The sequence below is a fragment of the Melozone crissalis genome, unplaced genomic scaffold (genome assembly GCF_028551555.1).
Source record: "Melozone crissalis strain CALT ecotype California unplaced genomic scaffold, PUWL_Pcris_2 ptg000004l_1, whole genome shotgun sequence".
Taxonomy (NCBI): Eukaryota; Metazoa; Chordata; class Aves; order Passeriformes; family Passerellidae; genus Melozone; species Melozone crissalis.
Genome location: NW_026535782.1, coordinates 25,201,289 through 25,226,029, shown reverse-complemented (window position 1 = coordinate 25,226,029; position 24,741 = coordinate 25,201,289). Strand labels below are relative to the sequence as shown.

General features: G+C 42.8%; 1 protein-coding gene across 3 annotated transcripts in view; it reads right to left on the bottom strand.

The window, feature by feature from the left end:
- The window catches only part of TBC1D30 (TBC1 domain family member 30), a 50,948-nt gene extending 26,799 nt beyond the window's left edge, over window positions 1-24,149 (bottom strand). For 2 of the 3 annotated variants that reach the window (XM_054272848.1, XM_054272857.1), the window contains exon 1: window positions 1,452-1,736. In XM_054272848.1, the coding sequence (XP_054128823.1) occupies window positions 1,452-1,611 (160 nt within the window). In that variant the 5' untranslated portion in view covers window positions 1,612-1,736. Of the gene's footprint in view, window positions 1-1,451; window positions 1,737-21,394; window positions 21,560-23,890 lie in introns of those variants that run through there. The other variant, XM_054272866.1, reaches the window with a different exon arrangement.
- Window positions 24,150-24,741: the final 592 nt, after the last annotated feature.

Below are 24,741 nucleotides of genomic sequence, written 5' to 3'. Positions count from 1 at the left end.
GGGGGATTTTTAGGACCGTGGCATTCATAGTTACACCCAATCACATCCCCTGGTCTTTGTGTGAGCGTAAATACATGAATGTCATTATCCAGATAACGTCATTACCTGGGATAATATCAGGCTACTGTTGGAGCAGGGGTCTTTGAGAATTACAATTCAGGAAATCTCCTTGAAACAGCAACCCCAGAAATCTACCAAAATGTATCTGAGACCTTACTAATAACAGCTTCTGAAACCCATCTCAAACACACAGGCAGTGAGCATTGTGTGCTTGATGCACACACAGCTAGTACAATAGGAAACTGATCTTTATTCATTTCCATGTAGTGCTCTATGTTTAAGTGGATCTCTGGCTTGCATGCTTTGTAAATGCCTAAAATTAGGCAACAGATCCACAACGTTTTAGCTACAAGTGACAGCTCTAACACGGTAAATTGAATTTAAATTTCTTGATATTTCATTTTTTAAAAAATCCAAAATTTTGATGGCAGGCAACTAGAATCTAGCACTCACTCATGATCACCCATCTGTGCTTCTGTTGAGAGCCTCCCTCCCGCGAGTAAACACACGTCGTTTGCTGACCATCCAGTTCTTAAAAGATTTTGATACTGAAGCAGGATTTAGAAAACACATCTGCAGAGCTGATGCCTTCCCCTTGGTATAGCACGGTTGCAAATTTAGACAACACCCTACCGCAGACAAAGGCTGGGCGGGAGGAGGGGTCTCCGGCAGGTCAAGAGGTAGCAGGTTTATCAAGAAAGGTCTGGGGAGGCTGCGAGGAGACTTCGGGGAGGGACTGACACAAAGCTGAGTCGCCGAGCCCGGGAGAGAGGAGACGAGGGAGAAAGGCACTGGGGACAGACGACACAAAAGCGCTGCGAGGCGGCGACGCCAGGCGGGAGGAGCGAGGAAAGGACCAGCAGATGCGGAGATGCGGAGCGGGGATCGCGGGCCGGGCGGGACAGGAGCAGGAGGAGCCCCCCGGGGCAGGGGCAAGGCGCTGCCTGCCCACAGGGCCCCGCCAAGCCCGGCCTCCCGCCGGGGCCCGGCCCCGGCCCCGCTCCCCGCCGGGGCCGCCTCGCACCCGCCGCGGAGCCTCGGCCGCTCCCCAGCCCGGGGCCGCCTCGCAGGCCCCGCTCCGAGCCCCGGGCCGGCGCAGCCCGGGCGGGAGCCCCGCGCTCCGGACCCGCCGCCGGCCCCAGGCCGCGACCGCGGCGCCCCGCGCCGGCCGGGCCCCGCCGGGGCTGCAGCGGCGGCCGGGGAGGCGCGTCTGCCGCGGGCCGGGGCCGCCCCCGGGCGCTGCCCCCCGCGCCTACCCGCGGCTCTCATCGCCCGCCGACCGCCTCCTCCTCTCCGAGCCGACCCCGAGGCCCCGGCGGCTCCCCCCACCCCGCTAAGCCGCTTACGGGGCGGCAGCCGCAGCCGCAGCTTCGGCCGACCGGCGCGGGTACCTGGCTCCAAGGTGCACAGCAGGCGCGGCGCGGTCCGGGAGATGCAGCTGCGCTTCTTGAGCACATTGCTGAGGATGGTGCCCACGCCGCCGCCCGAGCTCTGCCGCTTCAGGCATCGCCCCCCGCGCCGCAGCGAGCCCGTGAGCCTGTCCTGCCGCATGGCGCCCGGGGCAAGCCCTAGGGCGGCGGGCTGCGGGGCATGGCGTGCGGGGACCCGCACTGCAGACTGCCAAGTCCCGGTGCCGGAGAGAAGAGGGAGGACAAGGAGAGGAGAAAGACAAAAAGGGGAAGAAAAAAAAAAAAAAAAGCTGTTCCCGCCCACAACACTAGCATCACTGCCTGAATAAACCAGCAGCCTCTCCTCCTCCTCCTCCTCCAGCACCACCTGGAACGCAGCGGGCGAGGGGAGCAGCAGCTCTGGTTAGAAATGAAGGGAGCCCCGGGGGCAGTGGTGGGGCTCCGCTGTGCCAAAGGGCTTCGGGACAGCTGCACAAGCCCCGGGCTGCGCGGACACCGCCCGGCACGGGCAATGCGGACACGGCGCGCTTGACGCCTACTAACGGGGGCAATACTGACATTTCTGCCGAGAATGAAACGAGCTAAATATCCCCCAAAGGGTCTTCTCACCTGGTAGTCTGGCCTACAGCTGGACATATATAGATAATCCTGCTGCCTTTTTCAAAAAGCTGTCCTGGGAAGCAGTATGACCAGCACTATCAGACCACGGAGCAGGGGGTGAGCAAAGAGTTTAACAGCATGTCAGTGCCAGGGCAGGCTGGGGTCCTCTCAGCGACAGCCCCAGCAGCAGCACAAGCAAGCATGCTGCACAGTTTCAGTTTTTCACTCACCAGCAAAGAGACCCTGAACATCCTCTGCACAAACCACAGCTAAAATAACAATCCTCAGCTAAAATAACAGCATTTTCCATGAATCTACATTGCAACTGCACTCACAGGTAACACATCAGGCACTAAGTAGTTAAAAGAAGCTGTTCAAAAGCACTTTATTAGATGCATTTTCCAGTGCAATTTGGCCTAAGAGCATCTTAAAAGGGTTTCAGAGATTCTCAAACTAGAGGTTTGATTGACAAGAAGGAAAAGCATTTTAAATAATGGTAGTTTTTATAACCTAAACCACTCAGCATTTTTGTGGAAGGAGAGCAGATTTATCACACTACATTAGTCAGGCTCAAAGGCCAAACTACCAGAAGTCACAGTCTACCTGCCAACAACTGTAGCTTTGAAACATTTTTCTCCTTTATTAAAAAGTTGTGTTCCTCAGTCACATTATGAAGAGAGAAAACTGGCAACGGATAAGCAGTAAAGCTAATTATATAAAAGACACACAATATAAAACACAGAATCAAGCCTCTTTTTAAAATCAGTTATAACTATTTTTAGAAGTCACTGTTAAGCTTTCAGAGAAGTGTGATTTTGATCATGCCTCTTTAAATATCTGCTTGGGTTTTGGAGAAAAGTCACTACATTTGAGCTGTTAGCTTGCACTCTGAATAGATAATTAAGTCTGTGTGTCGGTGGTTCTTTTTTTAACAAAGGTGACACTTCCCTGCTGATGTAGATGATGCAAATCACTTTATTTCAGTGCCAGCTGGAGATGATGATTTAGTGGTTAAAGCATCAAATTTTAAATCAATTAGTCTCCCTAGGTGTACAGATTGTACAAATGGGACTATAACAGCAACATTTAAATACAGAAATAGCCATATTATCTCTGTAATATTATTCTCCTTTTGGTTGAGCGCCTTTTGCAAATAGCACCACATCATTCTTGGATCATTTCAAGACTAACTAGTCCAACACCACACGCTGTTGCCCAGTCTTGGAAGCCATAACCAAAATTTCAGAAACCAGTCATTATCCAGACAGTGGGAATCAGTCATCACACTAAACTGTGTCACCTCCAATTTTTAAACAATTAGAAATCAGGTCTAAGAAAGATATCAATATTTAGCTGATGAAGATAACCAGCTCTCAAAATGAGAATTCAGTATTCCCATCATTGCTATTTCTCCTACTTGTCATCTTGTCTCTACAAGAAAACTGGAAACAATCAGGACAATCATACTGTGACTGGGCACAGAGATACTTCCAAGCACACCATTAAGGAGCTTTCCCGCATGCCAGCCAATTAATACAATGTTATTCTGAAGGAAAAAGTGCAAAAATCGAACTTCAGGAGACAAAATGAAGAAGCCAAGCCATACTAATAGGTTTGATGACTCACTGGATCATTAGTAGAAATGGATTTTAGATGCAGGGGGATAAGCCTCCCATTAAGCATACATATACATATCTTCAGGGCTAGAACCTAGCCTCTAGAAAAGTGGATGGCGCTGGGTTTTAATCACTGATCAGGCAAAGCCTCTAATCTGCCTGTGGCAGGACATGCCAACCATCATGCATCTAGTTTGATCCACCAGTGCATGGAAGTTTGGTCATGTCCTCAAGCCCTCATCTGCATTTACTGACAAGACAGATGACATTCAGAAAGGATTTTGAGGGAAAAAAAAAAATCAAAAACGTTTGGCCAGGCAAGATATTTCATCTCCAGTATTTTGTAATAATTAACCTGAGACTTTGCTTCTTTTCCTCCCTCTGTAGTTCATGTATTCCCTCTGACACAAAAGAGTCACTTAGTGAAAAACCTTACCTCCTCATTTGGTACCTCTTTACAGCCTTACCACCATCTGCCACACATGCCATTTTAAGGCCAGAATTAAAAATACTATGTGTATGCTTGTTCCTTTGTTGCAATCAAAGGGTGGTCGGTCCCAAGGTCAATGCCATGTTTTGACCAACTCCATTTACCTTAAACCTCTCCATTCTTTAGCCCACTTGTGTCTGCACTGGGACAATGAGGTAAAACACGGGCTGCCAGAAAGTGACAATGAGTACAAACAGATGGGGCAGTGGCAGGAACAGAAGGACAGCCAGCAGAAATGGGGCCACAGAGCAATCTACTTTTAAAGAATCTATTTGTTTGCATGGAGCTTTAACTGCCCAAGCCCGGGATTACTAGAAGGCACAATTCACCACTTCTCTTCTGATGTGTGCTAAGAAGACTGAATGTAATTAAAATACTAAAAATGGTAAGATATCTTCAGCTGGGTCACTGTATTTCATCTTCAGCTGGGTCACTGTTCATTTCATGAACTCCACATCCTCCCCTTTATTTCACAGAAAATTGTAGAGACCTCTCTTAATTCTGATTTGCCTCACAACATCCCAGTAAAACAGTCAAAGTCTGGGAAGAAAGCTTATTTGCCACAATTCTCAATACCAATGTCAGCAAAAATACTTAAAATTACATGTACCCATAAAAAATAGAGTAAATATATTGTATGATAATACTGTAATATGATTCATCCAAGAGGATTTTGGAAATTACACTTAAACAGCAGCACTCCAGCAGCAGATGATACAGCAAGTATCAGAAAGAAATATATATCAATAGGATGAGGGAGGAAAATGTATTGCAACCACAAGGGAAAACCTATTATATTGATCAAATCTGCCAAGCCCCAGAGCTCAATATACTACTTTAAAGAGCCCAGAAAATGTATCCACAAAATGTAACTCTATTACCACAGGGTTTCAAACAGCTCGACAGAAGCTAGCAAATATACCAACATATGTTTTGACATGTATTGTAGTTCACCATGAGGCTCAAAAGAAAAAAATATTTCACTTTCAAATGACAGTATACAAGAGAAAACAAATGGAATTAAATGCGTCCACATCAGAGACAAGAAAAGGTAAACCAGTCTGAGATTCTCCCAGAAGGCAAAACTATTTTAAATACATTTAGCCCATTAAACCATCTCCACCACTGGGGCACAAAATTCCTATCCTACCCAGTTCTATGCATGTTCTATTATTAAACATCCCCTCTGAAAAAAACAGCCCTGCTTCCTTCTGCTTGATCCTAAAAGCCTAAAAACAAGCACAACCCACCTGGAGTTTCACACTCCTCCAACACACAAGATGGAGCCACCTCTGACAGCTTGAAAAGAGGCTTCTGGCTCATTGGGTCCTTGACACCACAGGGGCACAGGTGCTACAGCATGAGCACAGAAGTTCCATTGAACACAGAAGCCTGCGAGGTGGCAGAGCCCAGCACTCCTCCCACCTGGGCCTGCAAGGGGAGCATCCCCTCCTGCAGGGCCCATACTGCTCTGCCACAGCCCTGGTACTGATGTGCTACCTCAGAGTGCAGGGACTGTGTGCTGGGATCCTCCAGCTCCTTGCACCTACCCTGGGGAACAGCAAGCACAGAGCCTGTGGCACTGTTTGTGTATCTGTTTGCATCACTGCTGCAGGAGCACCTGCCTATGCAGAGATTTGTGCCATGCAGAAGGAGAGACATGATTATGGACTAGCAGATTCACTTCTGCCAGCAAGCTGATTTCTGTTGCCAGACAAGTAATCCAGGGTTGTCTTTAATGCACAAAGGATGGTTCCAGAAAAAATACAAAAACTCATTTTTGCTACTGTATTTGTGCCTAGAGAAGGTTAATTCTACACACTTGTTGGAAGCAGGAAAAATGGCTCAGGAAAATGGTTCAGGGTGTTCACACACTACATTCTCATCAATACAGCTGTAATATTTTACAGCTTTTCATTGCATTAGTCATCATCTGTATGACTTTGTACACAAATATTACAAAAGAAGTCAAGACCTCGCTGTGCCCTATATTAAACATCACAGACAAAAGCTGCAGAGCCAATCCTTGTCTACAAAGGTATTCAGCAAAAATATAAACTACACAATGGAGAGGGAATAACATCTATGATTTCCAGGAACAGAGAACAAAATTTATATTATTTAGTCTAAGGAAGCATGCAGCTAGTCAAATGCTTCCTCTTCCTTTAAACTTCAGGCACCTAACCTTATTTCCCCTTCCAAAACTGAGAGCATGGTAATTACACTTTAATACAGCCTTCTTTTTAAGGAAGCCCTAAAACAGCACACTTGTTCTTGGTGAGCTTATGGCAGAGTAGCTAGGAAATTCTCTTGTTTTTAGGTAGGATATCTGAAAAAGAATATTGCTTGCATATTGTTTAGCCATATCTATTGAGGACTAATCTAGAGACAATAATTTAAATAGTACTGCTTAGTATGGTATATATCTTTCAACAGGAAATTCATCTACAAGTCTGTAACTCATGTAAGACGCTCACAACTGCATATACACTACATGATCCCTCATCCATCACAATCAGGATTCAGAACTTCAGACTCAAGATTCTTTGTTATGATCTTTAGTTGTGGGATTTGGGGATTTTTTACCTAATTCTCCCTTTTCTTCCCATACACATTATCCACTCTTCCCTCCTGTACTACACACTTGCATGCACTAGGACAGGATTGATGAGAGCAGACAAGAAGGTCCCCTCAATAGAGCTAGCACACAAGTGTAGGTTATAATTTATTCTTTGGGAATGATGGACAGTTGCATCTAGTAAGTGTATTTTCAAGCTGAATAATGTTCATAGTCATATTGCTTCTTGAAATTTCTGGCAGATACACCCTGAAAAGTATGCCACAGTTTTCCAGCATTAGTGAAAGCACTTGAAAATATAATACATCTGCAAATCAATTGTGAAAGCAGTTTACAGCACAAGGGTATGGAGCTGCAATGACCAGTTTCCCATCTAGGGAGGCACCACATTCCAAGGCAGTGAATCAGTGCAGGTAAGGCTGACTGCAGTCCCTCAATCCCTTGGTTGTTCATAGAGTAGCACAAGATGCTTATGCAATTGCATTGTGTAGGTGAGTATATGAAAGCCTTCAAAAGCATTGCAGGTTGCTAAAACAGACATACAGATGTGCCTGTAATCCCTCTGAACCTACTCATAACCTCTTTCCGTTTGTAGATACATAACTGTGCAAATGAATGAGGGACATGCAGAAAGACTTAACATCTGTATAGTACCAGAGATACAGGCAGCAACAGCAGAACTGCACAAACCCATCTCCCAGATCTGTACTTGATCCAGTAGAGCAAAAAGCTCCTGTTTTCCCTGAGTTGTTCAAAAAACCCCTCAGCAATAAGCCAGAAGATTTTCTTAAACCTGTCTACAACATAATCACATCAAGTTAACACTGAATATATTAATATTCAAATACTTTACTTCACAAATCATTAACTCTCCTATATCACCATCTCTCACTACCACACCATTAATAAGCTTGTATTCTATAGTGCCTGGAGTTTCTAGGTCAAACTAACTTTGAGAATAGAAGAATTTAAATTTGTTGATAATTCAGCAACCCTGAGCACACAAGTGACAGCAACTAATGCCAATGGGCTGGGTACAAAGGGTGGCTTATTTCACTCCAGGCCCATTCCCATTCACTGGGAATGGACTGTTCCCAGAGCCTAAAAGGAGAGAATCCCAGAGCTTAAAAGGAGAGAATTGAAAGAATTCCAAAAAAGTAGAAACTGACTCATGTTTTTTAAACATAATGCAGCACAGATCACAGGCACCTCAAATATTTCAGAAAAAAACCCTAAAACCTTACTGACATTACAATACAGATGTCATGTGGAAACTTTTAACATATGGTTCAACAGCTACACTGAAAGAACAAGGCACAGATTTAACTCAGAACTATCTACATGGGAAACAAAAAGGAGCTTAGACTAATTTTGCTTGTTCACAAGAGAGCAGTTGTTTACCTTATTATGCCAATAATAGTGAACAACAAAGTGAGTATGCCTGATATACTATTGAAGCTGTTTGTATTCATTGCAGTGCCTGCAAATCCCAAATCCCAATTCTGGGCTCCAGCACTGTTGCTACAGGTACTGCACAAGTACAACGAAACCTCAGACTGCCTGCTTAAAAAAAAAAAAAAAAAAAAAAGAAGATAAAACACATTAGCAAACACATTAGCAGACAGAGAAGTACAGGTCAACAACCAGGTGAGATTGAAAAGCATAATCCACAATATTCTTAACATATGAGCTGCTATTGTTTCTATGGCCTTCATGGCAGACATGAGCTCCAAGGGACACACCATGAATGCATAAGGTCAAAGAGAGTGCTAAGAGATCAGGTTTTAATCAATATGTTCAATATGGTGAAACATCTATAACAAAATGTCATAGTGAGGGGAAATTGAAAATGTACTTGTTTTAAAACACATGTGGGATGGAGGTAGGAGGCAGGAGCCAAGCTTGTATATTAAGTAAGAAATTATAAGGATGGGACAGAGAAAAAAGAGAAACAGCGAAAAAAGTAGGTTGTGAAGAGTTTTGGATATGAAAGCAACAAGAGGAAGACAGACTAGATCTACAATGACCATGAGGAAAGCACACACACTAGCCTCCATGAAAACATATGTACAAACACTGAAAGAGGTGATTAATCCAATGCTGAAGTCCACTTTATGTTTAATTCTTTGTTCATATATATGTTGTCTTCCAAAAGGAGGAAAGTACACCCAACAAAAAAAGCAGCTTGCAGAAGTTTCCAAATTATATGTTCCAAATGCTTCTAACAAGCTCCTAAGCAGAGAAAAATGATAGATAATTGGATTGATATCTCCAAGTTGTAAAATTGGCTGTGTGTCTGTAAGTCAACAACAGCATCTAGGTTTCTTAATATATTTTTTAAATTTGGTTCAAATGCACAAATAAACTCTGAAGTTATAATTGCCACTTGAGGAACAGTGATAAAGAAAATAAAAGGAGGGGAAGAATCAATTTATTTTGCTTATTGCCTTCATGTGCCAACTATAGCAGTAAAGCTACAGTAGATAGCTGCATCTTGTGAGCAAGCTAAAAGATGTGTCATGCAAGCACTGTAAAAGTAACAATATATTTTAACTGCTGCAGTAACCAGCAGCATAAATTCTAGAGTTAACAACTGGAATAAAAGTCATAGCAATACTGACATGGTTGGTAAACTATAGAGAGAACACTTTTTAATTAAATATGAAGTAATGAATGGAAGTGAGGTTTCAGAGAGCAAATGACCTTCTTTTTGTCAGAGAAATTATTTGAATCTACAAAAGAAATTCAAAACAACCTTTTGGTAAGGCATATATTAAAAAGTAAAATTGTTGAACAGGCCTAAGTAATAAAAAAATACTGCTGAAAAGTATGATTTTAAAAGTTAAGAAATGTTTCCTAGCCTTGCTAAACAATATGAAGTAAATGCATATGTTGGCCAATACTCACACTCCAGAGTCCTGCTTAAATGCCACATGGTAATTTAAAAAAATAAGTCATCAACTCAGCAGAAAAACTAATGCAATACATGAAAAAAATAATTCTGACAGATATGATTTGTAGTTATGTTCAAGATAATATTGCAGAAAAATGGAGGTCATAGCAGGTCCCAGATCTAAAATGGAACTTCTCTTCCTTTATTAGAATCTGATTATTTGCTTAACACCTAGCATACAAATTGAATTTTATAGTATGAATCACCAGTCTCATTGATCTGAACTGCTATTTCAGAAACAGCAGGATTTTTATCTGCCCAACATAATGAAAAAAAGCAAAATGATCCTATATCCCCCATGACAAGATTTATCCATAAATAGAACACTTGGAAAGATTTAAGATTAAAAATTAATTGCCAAAGTTAAAAAAATTATTAATGGTGAAATCTCTTTCCTTTGGGCCAGGAATAATTACAGAAATGGATCAGATTTATACATAAAAGTTTTATACATTGACTCATAGTTATTTGCCGTAATGCTAAGGACATGCAGCAAACACTAGGCTCAGCCCATGGAAGGTTTTAGTGAGACATGTAGCAAAGAGCCAGGCTGTCCTGCACTGCCCAAGGCTGAGAGTCCAGCTTCCAGCATGGATCCTCTCTCCCAGCACACACGGCCCCCACAGGAACAGGAACATGACCCTCTCTGCAGTTGGAGAGGGGAATGGTGCTGACTACTAGGGAAGCTCATAAAAGCACCAGAGAGCTCTTGGAACCACAAACCCTGACCAGGCAATAGCAAGGCCTGCACCACCACTGCAGTTTTTTGATCGTGTATGCAGTGATTCCCATTTGTAGAAGCCACTAGTTCCATAAAGAAAGTTTTGCATGTATGTGAAGCTACTGCAACCCCAAGTCCTCCAGACCACCAATTCTCTTCATCTCCCAGGTGGGCTGTAGCTTCACAGAGCATACTCTCCAAGTGCTGGAAACAAAGCAGCTAGCAAAGCAAAGGAACCTCAAACCACCGCCTCCACTTTCCAAAAAGAAAATACACACATTAGCCAGTTAAGCAAGTTTGACACAGAGCTTCTTTAATGAAATTTGTGAGACAAAGAGGAGAAAATAGTTCCAACAATATTACTACTCAAAGATTTTAGACTCAATAGCTAAATGACAAAACTTCAGTTCATAACTTACTCTTACAGGGCAAGTTTATTCAATTGGATGTGTTTAGGATTAATCAAAGGCTCATTTAGTACTGAAGCCTAGAGCCATTAAAATTGATTTTGAGCATGTTCACCACCACACAAGCATGAGTTTTTGTCTAACAGCAAACTCTGACTATTTACTTACTACTGCATAGCTCAGGACAACTCACATCATTTCTTTAAACCTGTGCTTTTTCTGCCAGCCTTCGAGTAGTCTTGTCTCATTAAGTTTGTTTTTCAAAGAGTCTCATACCGTCTGTCTGTCCAGTGATATCTAGTTTGTCCAGCTCAATAGGTACCTGACTTCTAGACCTCTCTAGATAATACTATAAATATCAGTAATATTTAGCTTTTCAGATTAATATACATTTAAAAAAATATCTGTACATTGATTACCTCCCCACTCTGACTTTCTTTAGTTGCACCATATAATTATTTTTCCTTCAGGATCTAAGGTCCAATAGCTATTTCTGCCACGAGCATTGGATAAGACTAGAAATTAACAATAATATGTTGGGGAAAAACCCCAAAACCCAAACAGACAAAGCAAACCACGCAAACGCAAACACACACACACACACACACAAATCAAATGTTAGCTATTAATGATGTTTAATCCAGTCCAAGAACCGAAAACTGCTCATGGTCTGTATTTGGCCATATGTATTGTATGGATGGCAAAGAAAACATGTTGATCAGAAGCAGGTTCTGTGATTTTAGGAAGTTACCAATAATTTATAGGAAACTAAACTTAGAAGCTGTTTCACTGCTGACAAAACATAGCAAGAAGGTTCCAAATTTTACTAAGAAAAAGATAAATTGTAAGTAGGCTTGTAAGTAAGATGATCTAATCTGGAGATGGAACATAGATTTGATTTCTCTGGCAAATTTCAAGGCTATGTGAGGAGCACTCATTTGCTGCTCAGTCTCCGACTCAGACTCGATTGGGTTTGACAACACTCAGTAAATCAGATTCAGGTTATTAACAGCTTCAAGGAGAAAAACATTTTAAAAATCTGAGATTCACATTTAACTCTTCCTTCAGAGCTGCTCCAGTCCAGAATTATAAGCAGGACTATTGATCCAAACAGACTAAGTGCCACAGCCCACTTTTCTATCATCTTGTTTTTAAACACCAAGCTATCTCAAAGCTGCAGAAACATAGCTGCTGGCACTGCCTGATGCTCCATAAATCAGTCTATTCCTAGCACTAATTATCCCAAGCAGCTGTTATCCTCCATTTGATCTTCAGTATCCAGGAAATCTTTTCTTCAAAGGCTAATGCGACCAAAGAATGTTTAGCGTGTTGCACTTGGAGATAAAATGCATCTGTGTTACTTAAAGGCCATAGATCCTGTTGGGTATTTTCACCGAAGCCCCATTAACCCTCCTATAAGATCACAATGTTTTGGGTTGGTTTTTTGGTGGTTTTGTTTGTTTGTTTTAGAAAAGAGCATTTCAGTAGGAAAAAGAACAGAATAGTTTCTTTTACAGAACTGTAACCCCCAGCAGAATAAAAGAAAGCAGTGCTCAGCTAGACAAGTGTGAAAGACTATGCATACAATCTAAGAGAATTTTTTCTCTCAGGCTGCTTCCACATCCAAAAGCTTGTCAGAAAAAGATTAGAGACTGAAATGATATGATATTACAGTTATGCAGCTCACACAGCCACCCCTGCTGTGAGCTTATACACACAAACCCTTACATCTTGATTGTCCAACATTTGGCACAGATGCTGTGGCTCACTACCAGCACATATCAGAGCAGATCTACCATCAGCTCAGAACTGCAAAGATTTGTGAAATATGAATGTACCCGGGTGCATTTCTCACACATCACTGCTTCCCATGTGGCCTTTGGCACCATGGGTTGTGGAACAGCTTCCTTGCAAATTGCCAGCAGTTAGTGCAATGAACTGCTAGGTTATAGCCTGATGCTGATAACATGCATCACACAAAGCACACAAACACTTCAGCACACAGACCTGCAGGCTGAGCCCTTTCCTCAGCTGGGCCCTGCCCCATGGCCAACACTTGCCCTGCCCCACGGCAGACATGCAGCTTCTGGGCTGCAGCAGGATGAGCTGCTTCACACTCTTCCTGAACCTATGTGGAAATTGGCACTTCATCTCATTTAATCACAGCAATCCCTGGGTGACTGAATAAAAGCTTTTCCAGTTTTTCAGGGAACTATTGGACTAACAAAACTTTACCATTGATCAGGTATGAATTTGAATAGCTGCAAATAAGCAGAGGAAACAGCAGTGGCTGCCAGTTATTTCTACTGCCATGACTGACTGACAGGGACTGTAGACAGAGAACAGGCTGTTCTGAGTTGGTTGTCTCCAAACAGCAGCATCCTTCCTCCAGCATGCCTCCTCAATTTGAGCTAATCAAATCCCACCTCACTAAGTCACTGCAGTACCAGAGGAATAAGAGATCACTGGCCTGAGAACCACTTTTTCCAGGCAAATTAGTATAGAAATACTACAAGTACTGCTTGATAAGCAATCCAAAAAGCTCCACACACAATAATCTGTTGCATTAATCCCTATTTCTAATACTCAGGAAGTATTTTATATAACAAGCACTCTCTAATACATCAACTTCTCATGGCACAGCTGTTATGAAAAGTGAAATTCAGTGGAGTCAAAATTCTACATGCACTACAAGGCTAATCCTGTGAGGGTAGCTGTGACTTTGCAACAGCAACAGGATTGCTGTTATACAGAGAAATATGGAGCAGCAGCTAAGCAGTCAGCCTCCAAGTTGTATGCATTCCCAAAATAAACACAACCTCTGGTGTAGCACTAACTCAACCAATTTCATTGCTGTCACAGCTGTTAGGACACTGACAAAGGAGAGTTACAACATCCTACACCAAATGCTGCAGGACAGTGATCTGTACATCCCTATACCAAACAATCTGCATTTTCTGTTGCAAACTGGGCCTAGATTAAGCAGCCAGATTATTGCTTACAGAATGATTTACTGAATTTACTGTTCAGTTCCATGATAAACAATGAAATATTCATTCTGCAAAATATTTTTCTATGTTGTAACCACATCCAGCTGTTACTATCCCATCAAGTTTCTACATCATTAAAAAAAAAATACTGCTGAACTATTTATGAGGGAGGGAGGGAGGGAGGGAGGGAAGAGAACTATTTGTAGTTAGATAATCAGCGGCTGATTCTCTCACTATCTCAGCTGGCCATTCCAGGGTGCACCTTTCATTTTAGAGGCCAAATACAGGACACACCTACACAACACACCTCAGACAGGCCAATTTACCCCCCTACACCTTCACTCCAGATGTCTGCCACCTCCCAGGGCAAGCACTCAAAGTGGGGTGGTACGGAAGGCTGCAGGAGCATGGCTATTCATCTCACAGGGCCCACAGCTTGTACAGAAGGGGGACAGCACAGCTGGTTGAGCAGGGTCTCCCACGTCTCACCACACTGCTGTGGGTGAAGGGCACGTCCCAGAGCAGCCACCTGCTTCTGTGTGAAGCACATCTGGGGACAAGTTTGATGCTCAACAGGCAGAAGTGAACAGGCTCTCTCTTCTCAGAGACAAGTGCCCTGAGGTCAGCTGCTCATTTTGCTCAGCTTCCACCTAGCCCTGAACCCCTGGCATCTCCCTTTCCAAGGAAAATCTCACCCCTCCAGACACATCAGCTCACTGAAGTGGAAAATGACTGGCAGCAGTGAGCCAGAAGGCAGCACCTTCCTCAAGGACATAATGATCTCTTAGTCAGCAGGCTCCACACTGTCCCCAGGATTTTCCCAGCAGCAGAGACCCCAGCTCTGAATGCAGCCAATTCCCTAATGACAGTAGCACTAGAATGACACTTAAAGGAAAAAAGTGCCAGTCAGGTGAAGCCTTATCCCCTGTGCTGATACTGAGCACAGCCCAGAGTCACTTGAAACAGACTCCCAGGGCTTTTAACAAAGGCAGTCTTACCTCTGTCTCCTGACACTAGTCAAAGCAGCCACCAGGAGAGTTTGCTTAGTTAAATCCTGAAGAATATAGCTGAAGGAGCCCATGACAAAAGCCAATTTCAATAATTGCTCAAATTTTAGCGAATTACGAGATGGTATTTGTTCTGAGGAAGCTGGGAGGTCCTTTTAGTAGACATAAGACACTTCAGTGGTGAGAGTTAGGGACAAAGCGGTTAGGAAAGTATGTGACGCAGAAAAGTAAAGATTCATATAACATTCCCCTACAGACTCAGAAGGAAAACATATGGCTTAGGAATGCATGTGGGCTCCTCAGCTCCCTAAGCAGCCTGGCAATCCCAGTGCTGAGCAGCCAGGGAATGAGCTGCAGAATGTTCCCAGGAGGATCTCTGTAATATAGTTGGTTGAAACCGCCTTAATGGAAAGGTCTCACATAAAATATCATTTTGTGGAAAGCAAAGTCCTTCACAGCAAAATGTCATCTTTGACCAAAATAGATTTCCAAATGCTAAAAGCATGATTTTTACTCTTTTTAGGATTAAACATCTTATCATCTTATTTAAAAATAGCTTGTTACATAATATGAAATGAAAAAGGCATCTGAACAAAGCATTTTAGTTTGAAATGCAAACTTTCAGAATTTTGCTTCATAAGCAATTGACTCCTGTGAGTGGGTGTTTTATTTCATGCTGGAACAAGATATTTTAGTTGCTGTATCCTTAAAGCAGAATTTCCCTCAAAAGTGAGGATTCCATGTTCTGTAACACTCCAAGCACTTAGTTCTTGCCACCTTTTGAATCTGATGTTCTACAGTGACATAGACCACAAGAACTTCTCAGTTGGTATATGACCAAATTAGACAGCAAATCTAGCCTCTTTCTTTCAAGGAAAAAAGAAAGAAAAAAATTATCTTTTCAACACCAGAAAAGTAAAGAAACTTTACTTCACCTTAGGAGTTAAGAAACTTAAATTAGCCTCAAAGTGGCCTCTGAGAGGTATCAACTCTGCACAATCACACAATTTACCAGGTTTGTAAGGAAACTGACTGCACAGTTTGCCAATTTAGAACTGACATTACAGCTTTGTTTTTACAGCAAGAGAAGATGGCAGTCAGTTTAAGTATTTTTAATTAGCCTGACAAGGGCTTCTGTTGACTCACACACCAGTCAGCATTCTGGGGCTAGCACAGCTCATCATGAAGAGGTGCCTGGAGACACTGCTGTGGGGCCATCTCTGCCCCTATGACGGGGTTACCAATGCTACTGAACGTCAAGTGATCAAAGACATCAAAATTCATTTTGTGCAAGATCACCCTCTGTGTTCACATCCCACCAGCAGCACAATTGCACTCTAAATCTGGGCACTACGTTGATAGCTCTCTAGAAGAATATCCTGTGAGAGGGATGGGACACAGTGCTACACCAGAACTTGACTGACTTGCTGCTCTGTTAAAGCACTCCCCAAATCCCAGCATCCCAACTGTGCTGCTCAAACACCAGTTCCAAGATGATATTCTCATCAAAAGAAAGTAACCATGGAATTCACTGCCTAAAAAGTCCTCAGGGTTATTCTGTTAGTGATTAGTTGTCAGTCTGTGCTCCACACAGTTGTTATTATGTTTGACAACACTTAAGCTCTCTCCTACTCTAACAGATACTCAAAACACACAATCTAATTTATATTAGCAAATACTAAACATGACACATACCTACTGATTGAAACATTTCTTAATGCCCTGATGCACAGCAATGAATGTTGCAGAAAGTTTGCAGTTCTTCTCCTCCAAGCCTAATGTTAAAAGAAAAGTAATCCTTCTCAGCCCAGGCTCCAATTGCAATTGAATAAGCTTTCAGATTTTCCAGAATCTCTGCTGGCTGAAGCAGAATGAAGTATCTTACTTAATACTATATTCATCACTTTAGGTGGCTCTTTTGAAGGGCTTTTTAGCAATATTTTCAAAAATTACACAATTTATTCATAATTCTGGGTAACAGTGAACAAGTCAGTTAAGAGCACACTTAAATCTAAAGCCATTTTGCCTTGTGCATGCCCATCCCAAGGGACCAGCAGGTGAACTTCACCATCCAGATCTAAAGAATTGCTCAGTGCAGCTGATGGAGCAAGCACAGCTACCAGACAAGCTCCAGCATCACTAATACAGGTTATCTCCTTTCCTAACTGCTCCATTACCTCACTCTTGGCAAACCAGCACACGACACAGAATGGATCAGAAAATCCTTGCTTAACCAGTGCCCAGCCCACCTCTACTAAACTGCCACAGCAGCAATATTCACTGAGCCATTCAAGGCTTCCTAAGAAATAAAAAAATTAAACCAGAGCATGTGGGGTGTTCCAGGTTAAAGCATATTTATACAACTGCAACAGTACATCAAACTACAGGGAAGTGAGTGGGAAGAGACAGATGAGCCACAGGCAAAATTCGATATGCATGAATTATTACATCAGTAATAATGCAATTAATGTAATTAATATGTACATCAGTACTTGTCCCATGTTGCAAGATCTGATCCAGGGTGAAATCACTCACCAAATCCCAGAATATCAGGTTGGAAGGGACCTCAGGGATCATCAACTTTTCTCAACAAAAGCATGGTCTAGGCAAAATGGTCCAGCATCCTGTCCAGCCAAATCTTAAAAGCATCCAACATGGAGGAATCCACCACTTTTCTGGGGAGATTATTTCAGTGGCTGATTGTTTTCATTATGAAAAATTTTCCTCTCCTCCAAGAACCTTATCAAGTTCAAGTTCAATCAACTCAGTATTAGCTGTGACCACACTATATTGTGTTCAAGTTGTTCTCACACCTTGAATCAAACTTTTATCCTATGAACTACAAATTGTGAATTTGTGCTTGGTTTTGTAACCATGTTGAGGGAAGAGGAGGGATAGAGAAAATGGGCAAGTAGATAATTAGTACATACAGGAAAAAGACAAGGAAGAACAGCTGAAGGGGACCAAGGAATACTGTGAAGAAAACTCAAGGACAGGGAGTAGTCTGGGTAGACACTGCAAGAGAGACAAGATGCAGGGATGGGGAAATGGGACAGTGCTGAAAAATTCAATATTTAAAGACTGGGTCATGTAAGAAAAGCTAATGAAGCATTTGGCAGGGAAAAAAATAAGATGGGACAGGACACAGAACTGCAGTAGGACTGAGAGAAGGGAATGAGGAGACAAAAACCAGAAATTTAATCAAGATGTATGATTACTTTTGCATGTCTAAGTTGCACTTTTACAGCTACACATGGCAATGGGATCTTGCTCAGTTCGCTCCTAATCATGCAACATGCAAATTACATCAGGCAACGCTTTCCCTCTGTGTTCCATACCCTGTGAGAAAAGTTAATGCTATAGAGACAGTAACTTGTTCTAGTTAATGCTATAGAGACAGTAACTTGTTCTCGGAAACTGAGTAGACTTCACAGCCCAGCCTTCCACCAGGAAACTGTTCATGCTCAGGGGACAAATCTGTGCCCAGATGATGCCAGTTCATGCTGCCTTTCTGTCCAGTTAACACTCTGAGGCATAACCCTCTGAATTTCTGGAGTTGGATTCCAAAACATTCAGTTCATTTAGTCAGGAGCTGCTGAATAGCTTTGACAACCATGTGAGAATGAATGATCTCAGTTATAAGTAAAAAGCTATTTGTCACTGTTTTCCATCTATTTCATATAAAAAAAACTAATATTTCCTTTGTGAGTAACATTTATTTGACCTGATGCTAAACTTTTTCATCCAATTCTTGCCTGATCACATTTGTAAAGCACTTCCCTTCATGTTTAAGGAAGGTTGATGGCTTTTGTATCCTTTTCAAAACCAGGGATACACCTCTAGTTCTGCACAAAATAAAACGTTCTGTCTCCCTCTACTGGCACTGGATTAAATCAAACCAGAAAAAGAAAAACTAGAAAGTAAATGTTTATTTTTATCTTAGAAACTTCTATACAGAAGCAATGCTCAAATAACAGAAGATTAATACTTTAACCATAGCTTCTAAACAAGTATTACAAAAAAGAATATTAAGGATCTTTTTGAACACAGCATGAGGCCCATGTAAAAGTATTATAGTTACTATATGCACAGCACCACCATAGCAACACAGCTATGACAGAGAAATTATTTATATCTTTGGGAAATTTTCTGCTAAAACTATTTCTTCATTAAAAATACACGAGAATTTTAATGAAATTTCTGTTTCTGTAACTTCAGCTTATTTTATATTGAATCAAATTTAATTCCTGCTTCCTTCCAGCCAGACTGACTTGCAATCAAGTGGGATCCTTTAATTCCTAAATAAATTATGGATAGTACATGGTTTTGGTTGTTTGTTTGTTGGCTTTTGGGTTTGTTTTGATTAAAACCAATCACAATTTGTGATTCAAGGAACTTCTGGTTTGCAATTTGATCAGTCAAAATACATTTAGTAATGAAAGCAAGCTGTCACTATATAAAATACAAGAGATGTCTTTCACATACTCTTTAGATGACAGCTGCAAAACCTCATTGTTTTTTACTGAATTCTGCTTTTCTCAAATGACTAAGTGTATAAAGCACTCTGCTTGTTCCTAATATGGATGTGAAATATTTCATAGTGCTTCCAAACAAACATATATCTTTTCTTACCCCAAATAAGTCAAAATCACAAGAGTAAGAGAAACAAGTGCCATGTCTGCTATGAGGCCATCACTGTGATTTCTTTCTTGCTAATTTTCTTCACTGAAGAATTTATTTAAGTTTAAAAAGCATTATTGAAATGAAACTCTTCATTCATACATCTTACAAACCAGAAGTACTACACAGTGTACTGATTTTATCATATATCTAATAGAACAATTTATATTCCTTTAACAGAGCCATGAACATTTATGAGTCCAACCAAAATGCATTTCACTCTGCAGTGACTTTTATTTTCTATGGTAATACCTTTTTGAATGCAAGACAAGCATCACCTGCTAAGGACAAGGGTCGGCAGCATATTGAGAAACACAGTAAGTTATGAAGATGTCCCTGGCACTGTTCCCCCACATTTACCCTACTCACTCTGGGGTTCAAGTGCTGCAGGCGCTGTGCTGGCTATTGTATTGTATTGGCTCTGGAGCACAAGCAAGTCAGATGTGGGCTCCCAAAGCTCCCAAAGCTGTCAGGGGCCAGGCCTGCAGAGACCAAGAGCCAGCACAGGTCTAAGACTGAGGAGTCAATGGCTCCCTGTGTGAGCTACAAGACTCACAGATCCTCAACTTTCAGACACTGAACACAGTTTTGAGCATAGAGTTTTTGAAATAGTTTTTTCTATCTGTAGAATCAGATTACAGCATCATAAAAATCATGCCAGAAAACAAGAGATCAAATTTATCAGCCCTGTAATTTCTGAACTAACTGAAATTACCACTAGGAGTTAATTTGTCAAGCAGCAATCAAAAAGGGTTAGACAGAATTTCCATCTTTTCATGAAACAGTACTTGTTTGCAATTGGTGTGTATAGATTGCTTAATGGTAGCATTCAAAGAGCTGAATGTGAACTTAAGGTTAATTGAAAACTACAGTTTTACCTCTAAACAGAGATTCCACTATGTGGGGGAAAATGCATTCAGAATTTACAGTCAAATCCTCTACATACGTAGTGGATTCAAGTAGTCTCATTAAAAAGGAGACTATAGTATATGCCTCCATACTGGTGGCATGGAGGCCTTGGTTATCAAGCTGAGGTTAAGAAAGGAGTTTTGGAGAAGAAATATGCCTACACAGTAGATGCCCACACAGCCAAAAACTTTCATGCCAGGTTTAGGTAAAACAAAGGAATGCTTTTAAATGCTTTAAAATGAAATTTCACATTAATACACAAGCTCTTACCTTGACTACATTAGCACATGCCACTACAGTAAAATTGTTTCAACAAAGTCTTTACATGCACCTCAAAGTTCCTACAGACATTTTTATGAAAAGACCATGCTTTATTTACTGTACCTGAACATTTCTGTACCTGTCACGCTGCATGTTAATGAAAAAATAAGATGGAACATTAGGTTATTTTCACATGTCCTTTCCAAAGGCATAATTTCTATTTATTCTTACATATCACGTTACATGAAGTTTTACTTTAGAAGAACTACCAAAAAGCACTTCAGTCTATCTTAAGATGACAACTTTGCCAAGTCAAACAAAAAGGTTTTACTGTGCAGGGAAAAAAGGCTAAACAATTAAAGAACATTATTTCTTCTCTTTCCCACACAATGTTTCAAAAACCCCCAAAACACTGATGCTGATAAAGGGCTTTGAGTGAAGTAGGTTTGTTTTTTGCTAATACTCTTCACCTTGGATCAACTTGGTAGAAAAGAGTTACACAGAATTAACAGCTGAGGCTGCAGCAGCTTACCCAGCTGAGCTAGTTGCACTTTGTCTGTTTCCAGGTAAAACTGACATCATTAGGAGTCAGTCACAACTAAGGAATAGCACAGCCCAGTCTCTTGACTTTAAATTAAGTGTGAGGGCTTAAATGAAACACTGCCCACATTAATGAAACAAACTATTTACACAAGTACACAGAGAGTACTTACAGCGCTTCTGGGAAACTGCCTGTAAACAAGCTGTGACAATGTCGCAGTTCTTCTGGACTTTTTGTACAAGCCTGTCTTTCTGCTTCAGAAGGCGGAGCAACTTTGCCGATTGAACGGAAATTCTGTAATTCAGTTCTCGTTTTATAGTTGTTAATTCATCAACATCTGCCAACAAGCAGAGAAAACAAATTCAGTACATGCCAAAAGATTCACAAGCAGCTTATTGTAGTTGACACAAGTGCAAAGGCACTTGCCCCACAGACATTTACAAATACAAGCTTTCTATAAATGACAAGTTCTATTGACTGGGGTAATTCCCAGTTATAAACACTTTCAGAATCTGAGCCAAAGTCTTTAATTTTCTTTTAAACAAAAGTACTTCAAGTTATTGCAGAGTATGAATCTTAACAACTTTACTGTTACAAACTTCTAGGAACGTGACAGATACAGACAGAATATATCAATGAGTGCAACCAGGAGATACATTTTAAATACAGTAACTTCCAGAAGCTGCCTGGACAAGATATACATTTGTAACAGACAAGGGAACATGTTCAAGAAGCTGCCTGCAGAGCTACAAACACAACTCCAGAATAAGCTCTAAGTGGGAAATTCTTTCCACTAAGATGCAGCTAGATGACTGTCACGGCCTCAGTTATCCCCACGGGCCAGTTATAGCGCCACCAGACCCCTTCAGTTCATCCAAATGTCTCATCTTAGTTCTAATATTCCTGTTGCCCGGCCATGAGGTGAGCTTCAGGACCAGAAAAGGGAGTTGTTGGGGAGATGTCTTAAGTCCATTCATTTTTCAGAGTCCTCTGCTCTGTTCTCAGACACTCCCCCCACCAGTGAAATCCTGGGTCTTGCCTATCACACGCTGCCCTCTCCAGCTCCTCCCTGCAACAGCCTGGCACGGCTTGCACCAGCATCTACACAGCTGCCTGCTCCCTCCAGATAACTTTTCAAACTATCACTTGCAGTGCAACCCCTGTCCCCTGACACTGGAAAGAAAATCCATCCAAAAAAATCCATTCTTCATTAACTTGATCTAATCAGAAAAATATATACCCATCCAAAAAAAGCTACTGTCAGTGGGATGGTAAACAGCTCAGCTCATGTGGCAAAGCTGTTTCAATAATTCTGGAGAGCTTAAAGAAAAGGAAAAATTAGGCTGAAACGACCATCAACCATGGGCTAGTGAAAAGTATGATTGCAAGGATGAAGGAGCCACTGGAAAAAAATTACTGAATTTTATAGTCACTACACTGTTTCAGCATCTGCTGCTCAGATACAATTCCCAACCACCTGTGCCAGGCAATGTAATTTAAAACTAGATATATGGATTTGAAAGAAAAAAAAAAAACCACAGAAGAAAAAAAAGTTGCATTTGTACTAACTAATTTATACAGCCACCACCAGAGTTGTCTGGTGAGTTTTACTCTTTTCCACTTGTGCCACTTAGCTGTGCCTCTAAAAAAACAGTAACTTGGCAGCAAAACTAATGAGTTGAAATACCACAAAATATATTTCTGAGCAAGGAAATTTCCTGTTGAGTTGCAGGTTGCCAAAGGACACACAGAAGAACTTGAGCTACATCCTAGTAACATCAGAAGGCGTGTCATCTCATTAAGAAGCCAAACACGGAAGCAGATAGCTGTTTGTCCAGCTCTGAAAAACAGGCATATTTAGTCACCTCTTGGGTTTTTTCCTCATCAAAAGCAAAAGTGATTAAACATCAGGAGACAAGAGGCCTTTGTTCTCTTTTCCTCTTCATTGGACCCGCTTGGAGTTGCACGTCTCGGTCTTTCACAAACATGTACTGTTGAGGCTACCTAACTTTCAGAAGAAGTCTTTAAAAAATTCATTTAGATTCTGATTGACTCCAGCATTTACATTCTTCATTACACTCCTTTTTTTTTTTTTTTTTTTTTTTTTTGTCAGAAGGCAGGCTGACCTCCAAATAAGCTTTACAGTTCTCCAGTTTAGTCTATGTCCAGTAGAACTAAAATGCTCTGAGAAAAGCTCTTATGATACGCTGTGCATAGCATCTCTTCTAGATTCAGAAAATAAGGACTGAGGAAAAGAAGGAAAAGAAGGAAAAGAAGGAAAAGAAGGAAAAGAAGGAAAAGAAGGAAAAGAAGGAAACTGGACATTTATTAATTACTATAAGTGAGGAAAAGCACCAAACTCGCAGAAACACAAAAGCTTAGGCAGTCTGTCACAGGAGCTAGTAGCAGACGACCCTAATTCGGCTCCTAGGGCACCTGAAACAAAAGAGAGGCGAACAGCACAGGAGGCCCTACTCTAAAGGAGCTCTCAGCTAACAGCACGTGGGAAGCCTGTGGGAGCCAGGGCCATGCAGAAAGCCGGGAAATGGACATATATACACACAAAGACACGTGCGGCAGGCACGGAGGGCATCTTCGGGCAGGACAGCCTGGCAGACCCAGAGGAAAAGCGAGGCGCAGGGGCAGCTCCGGCCCCGGCGGGCTGTACCTTTCAGCCGCAGGTACTTGACCTGGCTCTGCCGCTGCTGCAGCTCCCGGAGGCCGCGGGAGCGGGCGCTGCCCGAGGGTACGGCCGCCTCGGCGGCGCTGTACAGCTCGGTCAGCAGCCCGCTCACCAGCGACGAGGTGCGGCTGGACCGGCCGCTGCCGGGACCCGCCTCGTCCTCCTCCTCCTCCTCCTCTTCCTCGGCCAGGCTGTCGGCGCTGCTGCCCGCCCTGCCGCCCGCGCCGGTCTCCACCGCATCCATCTTCCGCGCCGCCGCCGCCGGGTTCCGGGCTCGGCGCGTCCCACGGTCACACGCCGGGGAGGGGCGAGCAGGGGAAGGGGAAGCGGCCCGGAGAGCCCAGACGGGAGCGCCGCGCCCGGCTCCGCTCCCTCCCCGCGCACCGTGGTAGCGGCCGGGGCGGGGGCGCTGCACCTGCCGAGGGGCGGGGACCGCGCTCCGCCTCGGGGCGGTGACACCGGGCGCGGTGACACCGGGCGCGGTACCCGTGCACCGTGCGGCTGCCGCGGAGCTCACTGCCGTCCTGCCGGCCGTCCCGCTCCTGCTCCTCCGCTGGAGGGGCGGCCCGGTTTTGGCAGTAATTCAGTACCTGTGCTGCGGCCGGTCCCCGCGACACCGCCTGCAACCCGGAGCGGATGGCGGGGTCCGCACGGCCGCCAGAGCCGGGCTCTGGCTGCGATACCGGTGGCGGTGCAGGGAGGCCCGGCCACACGTGTAACAGCCGCTACTAATTCAGGTCAGGAATGGGCAGAATCACAGTATGGGTGAGGTTGAGTGCTCCAACCTCCCTGCTCAGGCAGGGTTATCCCAGAGCACATTGCATAGGACTGTGTCC